Below are 16,237 nucleotides of genomic sequence, written 5' to 3' on the forward strand. Positions count from 1 at the left end.
TTATTACTTCCACGATAACCCTTCAAGCAATAATATATACATTTATCAATTATGCTTCTTTAAAAAACAGCATGAAGATTGTTTTGTATCATTTTGGCATCCGGATTTAAAAGGTGGATTTCTTGAAGATTTTCACAGCTACTGCTGACAAAGAGTCCTGCTAACGTCTCCTTCAACATTTATTTTTGGGACAAGTGGAATGTTAGCAGTCACTACAATCAAAACCAAGTAATTGTATAAGTGGAGAGAAAATGTATACTTGATTTCTTAAAAACTTTATCCAGATATTGACTATGTCTTTTAATGCATCTATATGCAAGAAGCACATTTACTAATGATAATAACTAATTATAATAAAAAAGTGTGAATGCAATTAAATTTAGATGCACTCAGTACAAATATCAGGCAGCCAGATATGCAGGATCTAATGGTAAATGCAGTAAAAATAACCATCACATTCCGGGATAGTTCAGTGATCTGTAGGCAAAGAGCTTTTTCAGATCCGTTTTTACCGGACAGAGTGCCAGAAACCAAATCTCAGATTGTTTGCATGCAAAAAATATGTTTTGGATCAATGCATCTTTTCCAAAATGCATCACACCAAAGTCCTCCAGTAAATATCATCATTAATTACATCAAAGAGATACGAATGTAATTGAAGTGTGCTTTGGAACAGAATCCATGTTCAAGCTACAGTATTTTACCCGCCATGCATTGATGGATGTGGGGGAAGGGATACAGAAGGAACCTTTTAATTACTTGCATAAGTCCCAATCTTTCCTTTTAAAAAAAAAGTATTATTGCATACTTGTGCAAAATTCAGGCAAGGAGTTTGAGGTGCAGTAGTCCTCAAGGTACAACCACAATTGAGCTCCAAATTTCCTTTGCCATTCAGGACAGTGGTTAAGTGAGTTGTACTCCATTTTATGACCTTTCTTACCACAGTTGTTAAGTGAATTGTTCGTAACATGGTTGTTAAATTGAATCTGGCTTCCCCATTGACTTTGCTTGTCGGAAGATCGCAAAAACATAACCTGTGGACACTACCACTGGCATAAAGACATGCCAGTTGCCAAGCATCTGAATTTTGATTCGTGACCGTTCTGAAATGGTCATAAGTGTGGAAAACGGTCATCAGTCATTTTTCAGTGCCGTTGTCACTTTGAACGGTTGTAAGTCGAGGATGACCTGTAGTTACACCATGGGAACAGAAAGGATCAATTTTCAGAGCTCAGAAGTGCTTTTATTTTTATTTTTTTGCAAGAGGCACTAAACTGGACTTTCTGGATTTTTTTTTTTTTTAAACGTTTTCCTTCTCCTCGAAGAAGCTTCTTCAGCTCTGACCGGATGGTGGGAAATGGAAGGATTTATACTCCTTGCAGACAAGATTCAGCAGTCCATATGCATTTAAAAGAAAAAAGGCCGCTCTTTTGAAGGCAGCAAAGTCCCACATTTTGGACAGAGAGGACCGCTGGTTTGAAAGAAGAGTCCAAGAGGCCATCTATCTCCAAACTGAATAGTCCTTTCTCAACAGACAGGAAAGGGATAACGACATCACCCATCTCCTGTCCACAACACGGTCCTTTCAGCAGTTCCAAAAGAGGCTCTACACCCATTTGCACCACTCAGGTGACCCTGAGGACACAGACAAACCTCCAAGTGGCCTCAACGACCCTCTAAAAGGATGCAAATGACCAGCTGTCCGCAAGGAAGATAAATCCTTCCCTTCCCCACCATCCATCCAGTCAGAACTGAAGAAGCTTCTTGGATGAGAAGCGAAACGTCTTCAAAAGAAAAACTAGAAGGTTCAGTTGTCTCTTGGGCATTAAAAAAAGCACCTTTGGGACAACTATGACTTGGAGGATGGAGAATCTCCATAGTCTCTCCGAGCTCGGCTTTTGAGCCTGCATTAAAAGCCTGTTTTGGGGGCTCAGAATGAAAAACAAACAAACAAAGAATACATGACATCCTGCAGACGAGATTTGAGCCAAGGCCGTAAACTAAAAATAATAAAATAAAATAAAGGAGCGACAGCTCAAAACTCACCCAGTCCACCTTTCGGCTCTCCCAGTCCTCCTTCTCTTCTTCCACATCTGGATCTTTGGGGTCCTCCCCTGAGCTAGCGGAGGGGGAAGGGGCCCTGGGGTCCCGCCATTGGGACTCTAAGCCCCCTGATGCCGAGCTGGGGGTGCTAAGAGGCTGCAGGGAGCAGCGAGGACACAGGTCCCCCTCCGCAGCCCCAGGAAAGGCCGCCTCGCAGAGAGCGCACCGCTTGGATTTCTGCCTGTGTTTGAGGGGTCTGTCCGACATGATTGGCATGAGATAAAAGAGAGCAGAGGGAGCCAAAAAAAAAAAAAAAAGGTGTTTTTCCCCCAATTTGTGGGACCTCCCTGAAGGCCTAGAGCTACTGATCTATTAGGCAGGAGGTCTCTTTTAGGAACCGGGCACCCCAAGAAGCCCACCTGCGACCTGCATGGAGGGTCTATCAAGGCTCCCAAGACTGGAGTTTTGCTGGATCCTGAAACAAAAATCCAGGATTTTGTGTTGCAACTTGGAAGGTCCTCGTTGACCCCCTCTGGTGGAAGGGAGGCCTGTGGTAGAATAGAAATAGAAATAATAGGAACAGAATAGAATAGAATTAGAATAGAATAGAATACAATAGACTATAGAATAGAATATAATATAGAATAGAATAGAATAGAATAGAATAGAATAGAATATAGAATAGAATAGAAAAGAAAAATATTGCAATGAAGAATAGAACAGAATACAATACAATAGAATAGAATATAGAATAGAATAGAATAGAATAGAAAAATATTGCAATGAAGAATAGAACAGAATACAATAGAATACAATAGAATATAGAATAGAATATAGAATAGAATAGAATAGAATAGAAAAATATTGCAAAGAATAGAACAGAATACAATAGAATACAATAGAATATAGAATAGAATAGAATAGAATAGAATAGAATAGAATAGAATAGAAAAATATTGCAATGAAGAATAGAACAGAATACAATAGAATACAATAGAATATAGAATAGAATAGAATAGAAAAATATTGCAATGAAGATTAGAACAGAATACAATAGAATATAGAATAGAATAGAAAAATATTGCAATGAAGAATAGAACAGAATACAATAGAATACAATAGAATATAGAATAGAATAGAATAGAATAGAATAGAATAGGAATAGAACAGAACAGAACAGAACAGAACAGAATAGAATATAATTCTTTATTGGCCAAGTGTGATTAGACACACAAGGAATTTGTCTTGGTGCAAATGGTCTCGGGTGTACATAAAAGAAAAGATACATTCATCAAGAATCATCAGGTACAACACTTAATAATAGTCATAGGGTACAATTAGGAATCAAATCATACTGGAATAACTTTATTGTCACTTTGAATGTACACTAATTGGCACACATTAAAATGAAATTTCGTTGCATGCAGCTCTCAAAGGGTTGTCACCTCTAATATACACTACATAAACATGACAAAATAAATAAATACAAAAACATGCATGTACCCACATATATTACAGGACACAGACAAACACCATAGTCTAGTTGGAATATATACAAGTACACTGCAAGAGAAACAAATCTTGCGAGTTTGCCAGTGTAAGGATGGTGTAAGGAACAAAGCTGTTTCAGAATCTGGTAGTCCTGCTAGAAATACTTTGAAACTTCGTCACAGAGGGGAACAACAGAAACAAACTATGAAGCGGGTGTACGGTGTCTCTAACAATGCTTTGAGCTCTAACTATATAGCGCTTGTAATCAGAATCCTGAATAACGCGAAGTGAGCTTCGTATAATCTTCTCCGCTGTCCTCACCACTCTCTGTAGGGACTTTCTATTATCTGAGGCACTGCTGCCACCAAACCAAACAGGGAAACGGTTTCTTAAGACGCTCTCCATTGTGCCTCTGTAAAAGTGGCCAGGACAGGAGACAGATGTGTTCTCCTCATCTGACGCAGGAAATGTAGACGCTGGTTTGCATGCTTCACTAAGGATGACATGTGGGGAGACCTATTCAGTTTGTTAAATTTCCTGACAGTGAGAACAATTAACCAGTGGAACGATTTGCCTTGAGACGTCAATCGATTAACCCGCCCTCTTCTCCCTTGTGGAGACCCATGTTGTAATCATAGAATGTACAAAATAGAATCATGCTTATTGTAACCTATGACTATCATTAAGTGTTGTATCTGATGATTCTTGACTCTTGATGAATGTATCTTTTCTTTTATGGACACTGAGAGCATTTGCACCAAGACAAATTCCTTGTGTGTCCAATCACACTTGGCCAATAAAGAATTCTATTCTATTCTATTCTATTCTATTCTATTCTATTCTATTCTATTCTATTCTATTCTACTCTACTCTACTCTACTCTATTCTATTCTTATTGTACCCTATGACTATTAAGTGTTGTACCTGATGATTCTTGACTCTTGATGAATGTATCTTTTATTTTATGGAAACTGAGAGCATTTGCACCAAGAAAAATTCCTTGTTTGTCCAATCACAATTGGCCAATAAAGAATTCTATTCTATTCTATTCTATTCTATTCTATTCTATTCTATTCTTATTGTATCCCATGACTATTAAGTGTTGTATCTGATTCTTGACTCTTGATGAATGTATCTTTTCTTTTATGTACACTGAGAGCATTTGCACCAAGACAAATTCTTTGTGTGCCCCATCACACTTGGCCAATAAAGAATTCTATTCTATTCTATTCTATTCTATTCTATTCTATTCTATTCTATTAATTCTATTCTATTCTATTTCTATTCTATTCTTTATTCCAATATCTTATTTGACTGTTTCCAAGTATGATTTGATTGCATATTGTACCCTATGACTATTATTAATTGTTGTACTTTCTATGATTCTTGACAAATGTATCTTTTCTTTGATGGACACTGAGAGCATTTGCACCAAGACAAAATCCTTGTTTGTCCAATCACACTTGACCAATAAAGAATTCTATTCTATTTCTATTCTATTCTATTCTTATTGTACCCTATGACTATTAAGTGTTGTACCTGATGATTCTTGACTCTTGATGAATGTATCTTTTATGGACACTGAGAGCATTTGCACCAAGACAAATTCCTTGTGTGTCCTATCACACTTGACCAATAAAGAATTCTATTCTATTCTATTCTATTCTATTCTATTCTATTCTATTCTATTCTATTCTAATTTCTATTCTGTTCTGTTCTGTTCTGTTCTGCTCTGCTCTGCTCTGCTCTGCTCTACTCTACTCTACTCTACTCTAATCATAGGGTTGGAAGAGACATTAGAGGTCTTCTAATCTGATCTCCTGCTCAGGAAAACCACACAGTGACTTCAGTTGTCCTACTAAGTTGCAAATCCCTCTGGTAGTGGGATCTTCCATGCCACTGTGTTCCATTGCACGAAGGAGGAAGCTGTGAGTAACATTGTCCAATTACCTAGAACTAAAGAGTAATTTCCTAGTCAGTGAGAAAAAATAATCAGTGGAACGACTTGCCTCTAGAAGTTGTGGGTGCTGCAACCCTGGAGATTTGCAAGAAGAGATGGGACAACCATGGAAAAGGGTCTCCTTCTTGAGCAGGGGGTTGGACTAGAAGACCTCCAAGGTCTCTTCCAGCTCTATTCCGAATTGAATTAAATTGACCTAAGCCGAAACATTAGAATGCCTTGTTTGGCCCTCAAAATAATTCTGCCTAAGCACAAAAAATTGTCTTTGAACATTAGTAGGATCTCCAAAGTAGGAAGATCACCTTCAAAAGGTTAGGGTGTGTGAATTCCTGCTCAAGTTTTAATTACATGAAGATAAAGCAATTATCAGTTGCTGTTAATTGCCTGAGGAGGACAAGTGACTTGATTATGATAATTTGCAATGGAAACTATGAAGCGGACTGGAAAAATGTCAAAGCTGGGTTGCAGTATTTCCTTGTCAGATTAATGCAAATATTTTTTTTAAATGCTGAATACTAAAAAAAACTCCACCCATCCACCCACACGGATTTTTAAAACGTTTTAGATGATTTGGAATCTGATAGCTAAGATAACAGGCCGTGTTGCCTTTTTCTCTGCCCACGGTGAAGTTTTATTCCATGATGAAGTCAGCTACAAATGCACTCTCCGAGGAGAAAGAATATTTTCTACAATAGATTGAAAATAAAAATAAAAACTTTTTAAGCAAAATTTATGGAAGAGGGAACAACCCTGATTCCAATGATAATTTAGATGCCTGTGGCAAAACAGTGTGTTTCCACATTGATGGGCTTTGGCTTGGGGTCCTGTGTGAAAAAATATATATATTGAGACATGTGCAATGGATTTGCAAGGACAAGGGTAACTTTTGTTAACAACTGTACTGGGCACAGGCTCCTCGGGGGCCTCTTCCTCACTGCTGCCAGCCTCCACAATCTCCGAAGGCTCCACTCCCTGAGGGTCCTGGCCCCATCCCTGCATCACACGCAGGCCCCTCACCCGAGTCCTCGCTCTCCGAGACCTCAGCCGTCCACACCTGTTGCCGGCGAACCACAAGGCCAGTTAATTGGAAGCAAAACTGATTTTTGTCATGGAATTATTTTCTTTTAGGGATAATAAAAAGAAATTACAATAGAAAGGTAAAGTATCTGTCGTTACATGTATTAATAGCAGCCAAGAATTTCCCTTTGCGCAGTATTGGAAGAAAAGACACCACACCACCTGAAGGTTTAGTAATTTAAAAAAAATTTATGAGTGCGCCGAAATGGATAAACTAACCATGGGATTAGAACATTATGCAATAGCGGAAGATTGGTATCAGTGGATCGACAAGAGAAACAAGAAAAGAAAATGTACATCATGCCTATAATAGATGTAGATGGCATAGAAAGAATATGTACAGATTGCATCGGAGAGGCGATGTGAACGTATACAAAATGTCACAGCACTGTTTATTAAGTAATGGAGATATGTAAAAAAGAAAAAAAAAACCATTAAAGTATTATTAAAAAATAAATATTAATGGCTGCATTTGGTAGCTTGTGCAGATGTCGCCAAGCACAGGGAGCAATACAACAGAGAAATTGCTTATACAACCCACCGGAAGCTGAACAGTGGCGTTTCTCCATTTCCAGGGGAATTGTGCTGGAGTTCTGTTTATGTACACCACAGCATTAGCAGGAGCCTGGGGTAGTTTAAAAATGTCATTTGGAAGCTATATTTCACACAGCGAACTATACATACCCACATATATATATATATATATATATACACACATGAGCATGCAGGTGCAGAGGGAGGAAAGGAAAAGCAGTCTGCAGTCCTGCTCCTTCAGGATCTTCAAGATAAACGCCGTCCTTCTTAAAACTTGCAGCCGGCTTTAGTAGAAGAAACAGCCGAAGGCAACAGCGACGCAGAAGAGGCTCTCCTGGGGGAGATCAAGGGGAGGGTTGTTGAGTGAAGCTGCACCTGGACAGAACCAGCATGAGAAGCATGGGGTTTGTTTGTTTTTTTCTTAATAAGGAAAAGAAGCAGGTACCATTAGAAGAGAGTAAAATAGTAAAATTGTTTTCAAGAAAAGATCACACCGTCTTAGCTGATTAGAAATATATATATATATATATATTATATTCACTTGTTATGTATTGGTATACTGATTTCGTTTATAATGAAATGTCGTATTTTATGTATTTTTCTTTTTGATCTTTAATAAAGTTTATTTTTAAAAAAATTAAAAAAGAAGAGAATACTTGTAGCTCATGGGGTGAATTATGGGATCCTTGGGGACTCAACTGAGTTGGGTGGTTTTCTTGCAGACATTTCAAGACCCAACTAGGTAACATCATCAGTGCTAAAAGGGAGTGAGGTTTGTGGAGAGGAGGAGGAGGAGGAGGAGGAGGAGGAGGAGGAGGAGGAGGAGGAGGAGGAGGAGGAGGAGGAGGAGGAGGAGGAGGAGGAGGAGGAGGAGGAGGAGGAGGAGGAGGAGGATTGTGTGATCTTGGTGCTCTCTGAGCTGGGTGGTTTTCTTGCAGACATTTCAAGACCCAACTAGGTAACATCATCAGTGCTAAAAGGGAGTGAGGTTTGTGGAGGAGGAGGAGGAGGAGGAGGAGGAGGAGGAGGAGGAGGAGGAGGAGGAGGAGGAGGAGGAGGAGGATTGTGTGATCTTGGTGCTCTCTGAGCTGGGTGGTTTTCTTGCAGACATTTCAAGACCCAACTAGGTAACATCATCAGTGCTAAAAGGGAGTGAGGTTTGTGGAGAGGAGGAGGAGGAGGACTGTGTGATCTTGGTGTTCTCTGAGCTGGGTGGTTTTCTTGCAGACATTTCATTACCCAACTAGTAACACCATCAGTGCTAGAAGGAAGAGGGGCTTAGGAGGAAGAGGAAGACGATGGTGACAACTATGGGGTCTTTGGTACTTTGTGAGCTGGGTTGTTTACTTGCAGACATTTCATTACCAAACCAGGGGACATCATCAGTGCTAGAAGGGAGTGGGGCTTGCTCTCTGTTTATGTACAAGTGTTGGTGGGAGCATTGTTTTCTTCTGATTTGTCTGAGTTGGAGAAGCCGCTGGTATATAAAGGAAGAGCAAACCTCCCTGGAAGAAAACCACCAAGTCCAAAACCCTGGCTTCTTTTAAAGATCTGCCGACAGGCACAACAAAAGAGACCCACGTTTGTTCCAAAGCAATTTATGGCAATGCAGAGAGACGCACAAGTCAGATCGACACGCTCCCCTCTGGTGTGTTGTTGGCAGCCCACATTTTAACAGCTACCTGGTGAGGAGCGTTGGTTCAAAAAACGAAAATGGGAAAAACTTACATTGATGAAAACATCCTGAGCGTAGTTATCGCTATCAGCATCCCAAAAACAACGGGCAGCCATGCTAAAAAGGAAATAAAGGAGGAAACCAGCTAGTAAAAAAAAAGTTCAGGCAGTCTTAAGACTGCTGATAAAAGTTATTTATTTTTAATTTTACATACATATCAATGTGTGAACAATATGACACCTGGGTGTTTTACATTTTATTACAATTAATGTAATACTTAATATATTTAACTTTAATAAACTTATAAATTTCTAATATTCCTACCTAAATTTATTACTTCCAAATTTCTCACTGATTTTCAATATTGCAGTATCTAATTTGCATACCAATCCTTATATTCAAATATCTTCCTTTTACGTCCAATAACATGCTAATAATCAAGTTAGCTATTCCTCCCCACACAATCTTATTTCATTCTAGCATTAATACACCTCCTTATTATTCCATTATGGTCTTCTATTCATTTATATATTCAATATTTCACTATATTAGTTCTGTTATGCTAATCCTCATGTTATTCAAATATACTTAATATCCCCCTCATTCAAATTCTAGTTTCCTTTCTTTTTCTTAACATGCCAAACTTATGATGTTGATGTTCCATTGTGGTCATTACGTGAATCACCAGAGGTCACTGAGTGCAACATCAAATGACTAAGACTTGCAATTTCCTGCTGGCTTCCCCAGTGTCAGAGTCTGGCAGTAAAGATTAAAAATGATGATCACATGACCACGGGATGCTGTAATGGCTGATAGTTTGAAGACCAGTCATAACTGTATTTTTTCCAGCAGTCATACCAGTGGTGGGATTCAATCATATTATTAAGGAAATGTATTCCATTATTTCCCCTCTCTCCAATTCCATCCCAGTTCTAACTTTCAGTTATGCCACTACAGTTCCCAAGAATAAGGCAGCCCTCGACTTATGACAATTCGCTTAGTGACCATTTGAAGTTACAACAGAGCTGAGAAAAGTGACCGATGACCCGTTTTCACACCTACCGCCACAGTCACGAGATCAAAACTGAGCTGCACGGCGACTGGATTGTATTTATGACGGGGGTCACATGATCCGCTTTGGCGACCGACGGACGAGCAAACTCAATGGGGAAGCCAGATTCACTTAATAACCGGGTTACTCACTTAGCAGCTGTAGTGAATCACTTAACAACTGTGGCCGGAAAGGTCGTAAAACGGGACAACATTAACTTAACAACTGCCTTGCTTAATGAGACCAATTTTGGGCTCAATTGTGATCGTAAGATGAGGACTAACTACTACCAGAGTTACTGATATTTGGCCTCCTGCACGAGGGAGGAATCTTCATAAGCTGTCTTTTAAATTTTAAATATTTTTTAAAAATCTATGTTAGATCAATATGTTAAGAAATGTTAGTCACCTAATATAAAAACTATGCAAATTTGAATGGATACATTCTAAAACAGTGGTCACCAACTGGTGGACCAGGAACCACTGGTGGTCTGCGAGAAAATTTTGGTGATCCGCAGAGAAATGTCCCCGTCCGAAGCAATTAATCCAGGCTGTGTGGAAACACAAGGCTGCGCTGCCCACATGGACCGTGGGAACACAAGGCTTGCATCGCGAACAACACGAGGTAGTGAGGGGAGGGGGGGAAGGGCAGAGGGGGGGAACTTGCCCCACTTACTCCACTCACCTGGCCTGGCCAACCGGGCTGCTTCTTTCCGCTTCTTTCTTCTTCTGCATTCGGCTGCATGCAAGGAAAGCAGCCAAAGTCCTTCTTTCTCTCCCCCAAACTCTGCCAGAAATGAGTCTTTGGGACCCTGCAAGGCCTCCTGCCCCAAGAGGCTGCGCCGGCAAAGACTCATTTCTGGCAGAGTTTGGGGAAGAGAAAGAAAGATTTCTGCGGCTTCTGCTGCTTTCCTTGCATGGAGCCAAAAGTCTCTCTCTCTCTCTCCCTGAGAACGGAGCTGCGATTTATTTGGGATCCTGCAATCCCAAATAAAGAATGATCGATCGGTAGGAAAACGGGGTGGGGGATTTTCCTGCAGACTTTTTGGGGGATTTTCCCAGGGTCTCTGGTCCGTGGGATTTAAAATGATGAGCTTGGTGGTCCAAAAGGTTGGCGATCCCTGTTCTAAAATGAAAGGAGAAAATCTCTCAAGCTAATAGGAAGCTACCCAGATCATTCTACAGAGAACCCAGGTAGTACTTGACTTACGGCCACAATTCAGCCCAATATGTCTGCTAAATGAAACGTTTATTAAGTGAGCTTTGCCCCATTTTACGACCTTTCTCGCCACAGCTGTTAAGTGAATCACTGCAGTTGTTAAGTTAGGAACCTGGTTATTAGGTGAATTCCGGCTTCCCCGTGGACTTTGCTCGTCGGACAGTCGCAAGAGGGGATCGCATGACTCCGGTACACTGCAACAGTACATGCCAGTTGCCAAGCGCCTGGATTTTGATCACATCACCCTGGGGAATGCTGCAACATGTCAGGATTCCAGCACTTAACCCCAATTAAATCATGAGTCTTGAGCCAAACCTCCAAAAGTTCAAAAAAGGATTTATTGGGAGTTAACATGTCCGGCACTGCCTGGGTGTAGCCGAATCTGAGGCACATCATTCCTTGTCACCCTTGACCCTGGTTTTCCCCCACCCCCTGGGTGTATCCTAATTCATGTTCTCCAATGGGACACTTCCATAGCCCAGAGTCATCGATCTTGCTCTCCAGTAGCAGAAACTTCAGTCACCTAGTTACTATCTTTGAAAAACTATGTTATGGCACTTTCGGTTTGCAAGCTGCCGCATTGCTCCCCCCTCCCTTTCTGTTGGCAACTCTAAAAAGACCAGAGAAATATGTGGTGAGTTGACACAAGTGTGAAAAGCGGTCATAAATCACTTGTCGGTCCCATTGTAATTTCAAACGGCCACTAAACGAAAGGTTGGAAGCTGAGGACGGCCTGCAATGCAGGGGTGGGGCTGCTACTGGTTCACCCCGGTAAGTTAATTTTATGGCTGATTCGGCAAACCGGCAAATCCCACCCCTGGCTGGCCCCGTTCACCCCTCCCCTCCCCGGAGTCACCACGCGGCCCATTTGGGATCCCAGGTAAGGGCAGGGCCCACACAGGGGCTCGGGGAGGGTGAAAAACAGGCCTCCTGGAGCCTTTGAGGGCCAGGGAGGGTGAACCCCCCCTTGCTGTGGTGCAGGGGGCCGACTAAGCCACGCCCATCGTGGCCACGCCCACCCAGCAACCGGCAGAGGTGGGATTCAGCCAGTTCTGAGCGGTTCTGGAGAACCGAATAGCGGAAATTCTGAGTCATTCAGAGAACCAGCCAATCCCGCCTCTTCTCTGCCTCCCATTGAGTCCCAGTTGATCGGCTGGGTCTTCCTTGGTTGCCCTGTACAGGAGAATGGAGCTGGAAAGCAGGTTAGTGGGGTGGGGAGGGAAGGGGGATGTGGCAGTATATCCTTCCCCTGCCACGCCCACCAAGCCACGCTCACAGCTGATCAGCTGGGTCTCCTTGGGTTGGCCTGCACAGGAGAATGGAGCTGGAAAGCAGGTTAGTGGGGTGGGGAGGGAAGGGGGATGTGGCAGTATATCCTTCCCCTGCCACGCCCACCAAGCCACGCCCACAGAACTTGTAGTAAAAAACATTGAATCCCGCCACTGGCAACCGGGCAGAAAACCTAAATTTTTTGAACACCCCCCCCCCCAGCTGCAATGTAACCCAATAGGACAAAAGAATCCTAAATTGGGGGTCGGGGTAGAATCATTTAACTGAAGGAAAACTCACTTCACTCCCTCGCCTCTCTGTTCTCCGATCACGACTTGCACCACTATTTTATATCGGTGAAATCCTTTATCTGAAAAAAAAAAGGGAAAGGAAAAGGCATTTCGTTGGGATCAAAATCACGCGAGCCATCCTCGGTCCGTTGGGAGAAAGCCCGGGGGGGTCCTTGGGGGGGTGTGCCTGCAAAGGCCGGTGGATCTAAAGACCTTTCAGCCGGTCCCGGATCAGTTCAGATAAGACTTTGGTTTGGGCTCCGATCTCCTCTGGGTTGTACTGCACGTTGGCCAACTCCTCCTTCAAGACTTCACGGATGCAATCTTTCACCATGGAAGAACGGAACCTGAGAGAAAAGAGAGACAGAGAGAGAGAGAGAGGGACATAGCGTTCTTGACTCGGGTAGAGGTATTGATCGATCGATCAGAATAGAGCTGGAAGGGATCCTGGAGATCAAGCAGCCTCGGGGAGAGGCTGCTACTCCACCTGCTCCTAGTCAAGAACGGACGTCCACTGTTGGAAGAAAAATCCAGGTCCAGTTCCAAGCCGGGAATCAAATATGGAGGCTGCTTAGGAAAGTCAGTTTATGAACAGAACCACAGCGTGCAGTTCTGGGACAACTGACCAAACGGAGTTGAGAGTGGGTGGGTTTTTTATACCTTCTCTGGCCTTTGTATTTGAGCTTCCTGTTCCTGTGCAAGAACATGTCCTTTTAGTATTCTATTGGCTGTTGTCAGACTCCCATGGGGTCATGGCTGGCTCTATAGCAGGGGTGGGCAAACCTTTTGGCTCGGGGGCCTCATTGACTTTTAAAATTTGACAGACGGGCCGGGTCAGCACAAGATACGATACATATAAAAAACTGCAAAATCTCCTCAAAATCAAGTCACTGCGCCTAATGCGCTACCTGGTGTCGAAATGCCTGTCATTACAAGTCAAAATCAAATGAATGCAATCATTCAATCATTCACATCAAACCTTAATTCTGTACCAATCTTCGGCGGGCCGGATTAAAAAGACCAACGGGCCGGATGTGGCCCGCGGGCCGTAGTTTGCCCACCCCTGCTCTATAGGCAGAAGGGGAAATGCAAACGCTAAGTGTTTGTCGAAGCTAATCTTGTCAGCCTTTGGCTTGCTTATCTGGAGTCTCTGTCTGACCCAGTCTTTCTGAATGGATTACCAAGTCCACGGGAGGAGGTTTCAAAGTATTTCTAGCAGGACTTCCAGATTCTGGAACTGCTTTCTTCCCGAAGCCATCCGTCTGGTAAACTTGCAAGATTTGTTTCTCTTGCCATGTACATGTATGGATCCGAACCAGACTGTGTTGTTTCTCCGTGTCATATCATGTGTGCGTGCATGCATAATTTTCTATCTATCTATCTATCTATCTATCTATCTATCTATCTATCTATCTATCTATCTATCATCTATCTATCTATCTATCTATCTATCTATCTATCTATCTATCTATCTATCTTGTCCCGTTTATATTAGAGGTGGAGACTGGATGCAACAAAATGTCATTTTAATGTAGGCCGTTTGGTGTACATTCATATATTTTTTTAGTATACATATTTTTACTTCATAAAAGTTTTGAATACAGTATATGATCAGGGTATATCATTTACAGAAAAACAAAGAAAGAACAAACAGGAATATTAACACATATAGTAATAACAATAATAGTGTAAGAGAATAGTCTTAACTAGATTTCTCTTTGTATTAGTTTATTTGTAATTCTGTTGATTATATTGGCATATTTATAATTGTAAACCCTCTTTATATTTAATTCATACATAGCAATAATCTTTCTTCATCTAATTTCTACCTCTTATAAAATCTGTTTACCACTTGTAAAATCTGTTCCATGTTGAGTAATATTCTGTCTTTGTGCTTTATTTTTAATGTCAATCTATCCATCTCTGCATAGTCTAATATTTTCCGAATTACATCCTCATCTGATGGGGATGTTCTCATTTTTCCGATATTGTGCAAATACAATCCTTGCTGCTGTTAATACATGCAAAGCTAAATATATAGTCCCTTTATTATAGTCCTACGGCATTATACTCAACAAACGTATTTCTGGTTTCAGATCTATATGTTGCTTGATCATTTTTTCCAACCATGTATGTATTTCCGTCCCAGTATTTTCTTGCTTTCGTACAGGCCCACCACATATGATAGTAAGTACCTAGGGTCTGATTACACTTCCAGCACTTGGTGGACATATTGCTGAACATTTTTGCCAATCTTGCTGGTGGCAAGTGCCACCTATAAAACATTTTAGAGAGATTTTGTTTGGTGTGCATTCAAAGTGACCATTAAGTTAGTCTAAGTCGAAGTCAAATCTGCATTTCTGCCTCCCTTAAGATTATATTTTGTTTTATTTTATATTTTATATTATTTTATATTTTATAATATTTTATTTTTATATTTTATATTGTAAATATTTATTTTTTTATTTTATAATATTTTGTTTTGTTTTATTTTTATATTTTATAATATTTTGTTTTGTTTTATTTATTTTTTATATTATTTTATATTTTGTTTTATTTTTTATTTTTTATATTATTTTATATTTTGTTTTGTTTTATATTATTTATATTTTGTTTCATTTTATATTGTTTTATATTATATTTCATATATATTTTGTTTTGTTTTATTTTTTATATTATTTTATATTTTGTTTCGTTTTATATTGTTTATATTTTATGTTTCATTTTATATTGTTTTATATTATATTTTATATATGTTTTGTTTTATTTTTTATATTATTTTATATTTTGTTTTGTTTTATATTGTTTATATTTTGTTTCATTTTATATTGTTTTATATTATATTTTATATATGTTTCGTTTTGTTTTATTTTTTATAATATCTTATATTTTGTTTTGTTTTATATTGTTTATATTTTATGTTTCATTTTATATTGTTTTATATTCTATTTTACATATGTTTTGTTTCGTTCTCTGTTATCCACCATTCTGGGCGCCTTACAACACCAAAGATTTTAATAAAAGGGAAGAAAAGACACTAAAATCCAGAGTTTTAAAAGCAAGGGAGGCGGGATTCAAATCAAAAAACATGCAAAGACTACCACCCCGCTCCCCGAGGACGAGGCTCGCTCTGGGCCTACCTCGCAGGGCTGTTGTGCCCCCAAAAGACGCGAAAGGCACGGAAAGGGGCTGCTGGTAGGAGAGCCGGGCTGACCTGTGGTGGAAGGCCGGGCGCAGGTGGTAGGCCCGGGCGGGGCTGGGAGCGCTGGCCTGCCGGACCAACTGCGTCGGGGTGGGGGTCGGGGTCGGGGTCGGGGCCGGAGTCAAAGGAGGTGCCGTTTCTGCCATGGCAGCGGCAGCTTCACCGGGGACCTTAGCGTCGCTAAGGCGTTGCTAAGGCGACGACGCCCCGAGCTTCCGGTTCCTGCCCTTCCGCTCCACCCAGGGACCGTTTTTCAAAAACGTCACGTCCGGGTATAAAGCCTCGTCACGCACCAAGCCACGTCGGCCAGGGAAGGTAGCTGTGCCGCTCTAGCTCTCTTACATCTCTATAATACTCAACGGCCAGAGATAGCTAAGAATAGGAAAATGAAAAGTCGTCTTCCTTTCCGTGTCAGGGCAATAAAAAA

The 16,237-nt window shown here is 40.9% G+C and overlaps 1 protein-coding gene across 1 annotated transcript in view; it reads right to left on the bottom strand.

Moving 5' to 3' along the window:
- PCYT1A (phosphate cytidylyltransferase 1A, choline) overlaps nt 1–16,034 on the bottom strand; it is a 39,496-nt gene extending 23,462 nt beyond the window's left edge. The window contains exons 1-4 of the mRNA XM_087965606.1: nt 15,823–16,034; nt 12,822–12,955; nt 12,619–12,688; nt 8,834–8,897 (exon numbers count right to left, since the gene is read on the bottom strand). Of these exons, the coding sequence (XP_087821732.1) occupies nt 8,834–8,897; nt 12,619–12,688; nt 12,822–12,955; nt 15,823–15,956 (402 nt within the window). The 5' untranslated portion in view covers nt 15,957–16,034. The remainder of the gene's footprint in view (nt 1–8,833; nt 8,898–12,618; nt 12,689–12,821; nt 12,956–15,822) is intronic.
- Between the last annotated feature and the right edge of the window lie 203 nt (nt 16,035–16,237).

The sequence above is a fragment of the Notechis scutatus genome, chromosome 4, assembly GCF_049901735.1.
Source record: "Notechis scutatus isolate UNSWTSFEM ecotype Mainland chromosome 4, rNotScu1.2, whole genome shotgun sequence".
NCBI classification, from domain to species: domain Eukaryota; kingdom Metazoa; phylum Chordata; class Lepidosauria; order Squamata; family Elapidae; genus Notechis; species Notechis scutatus.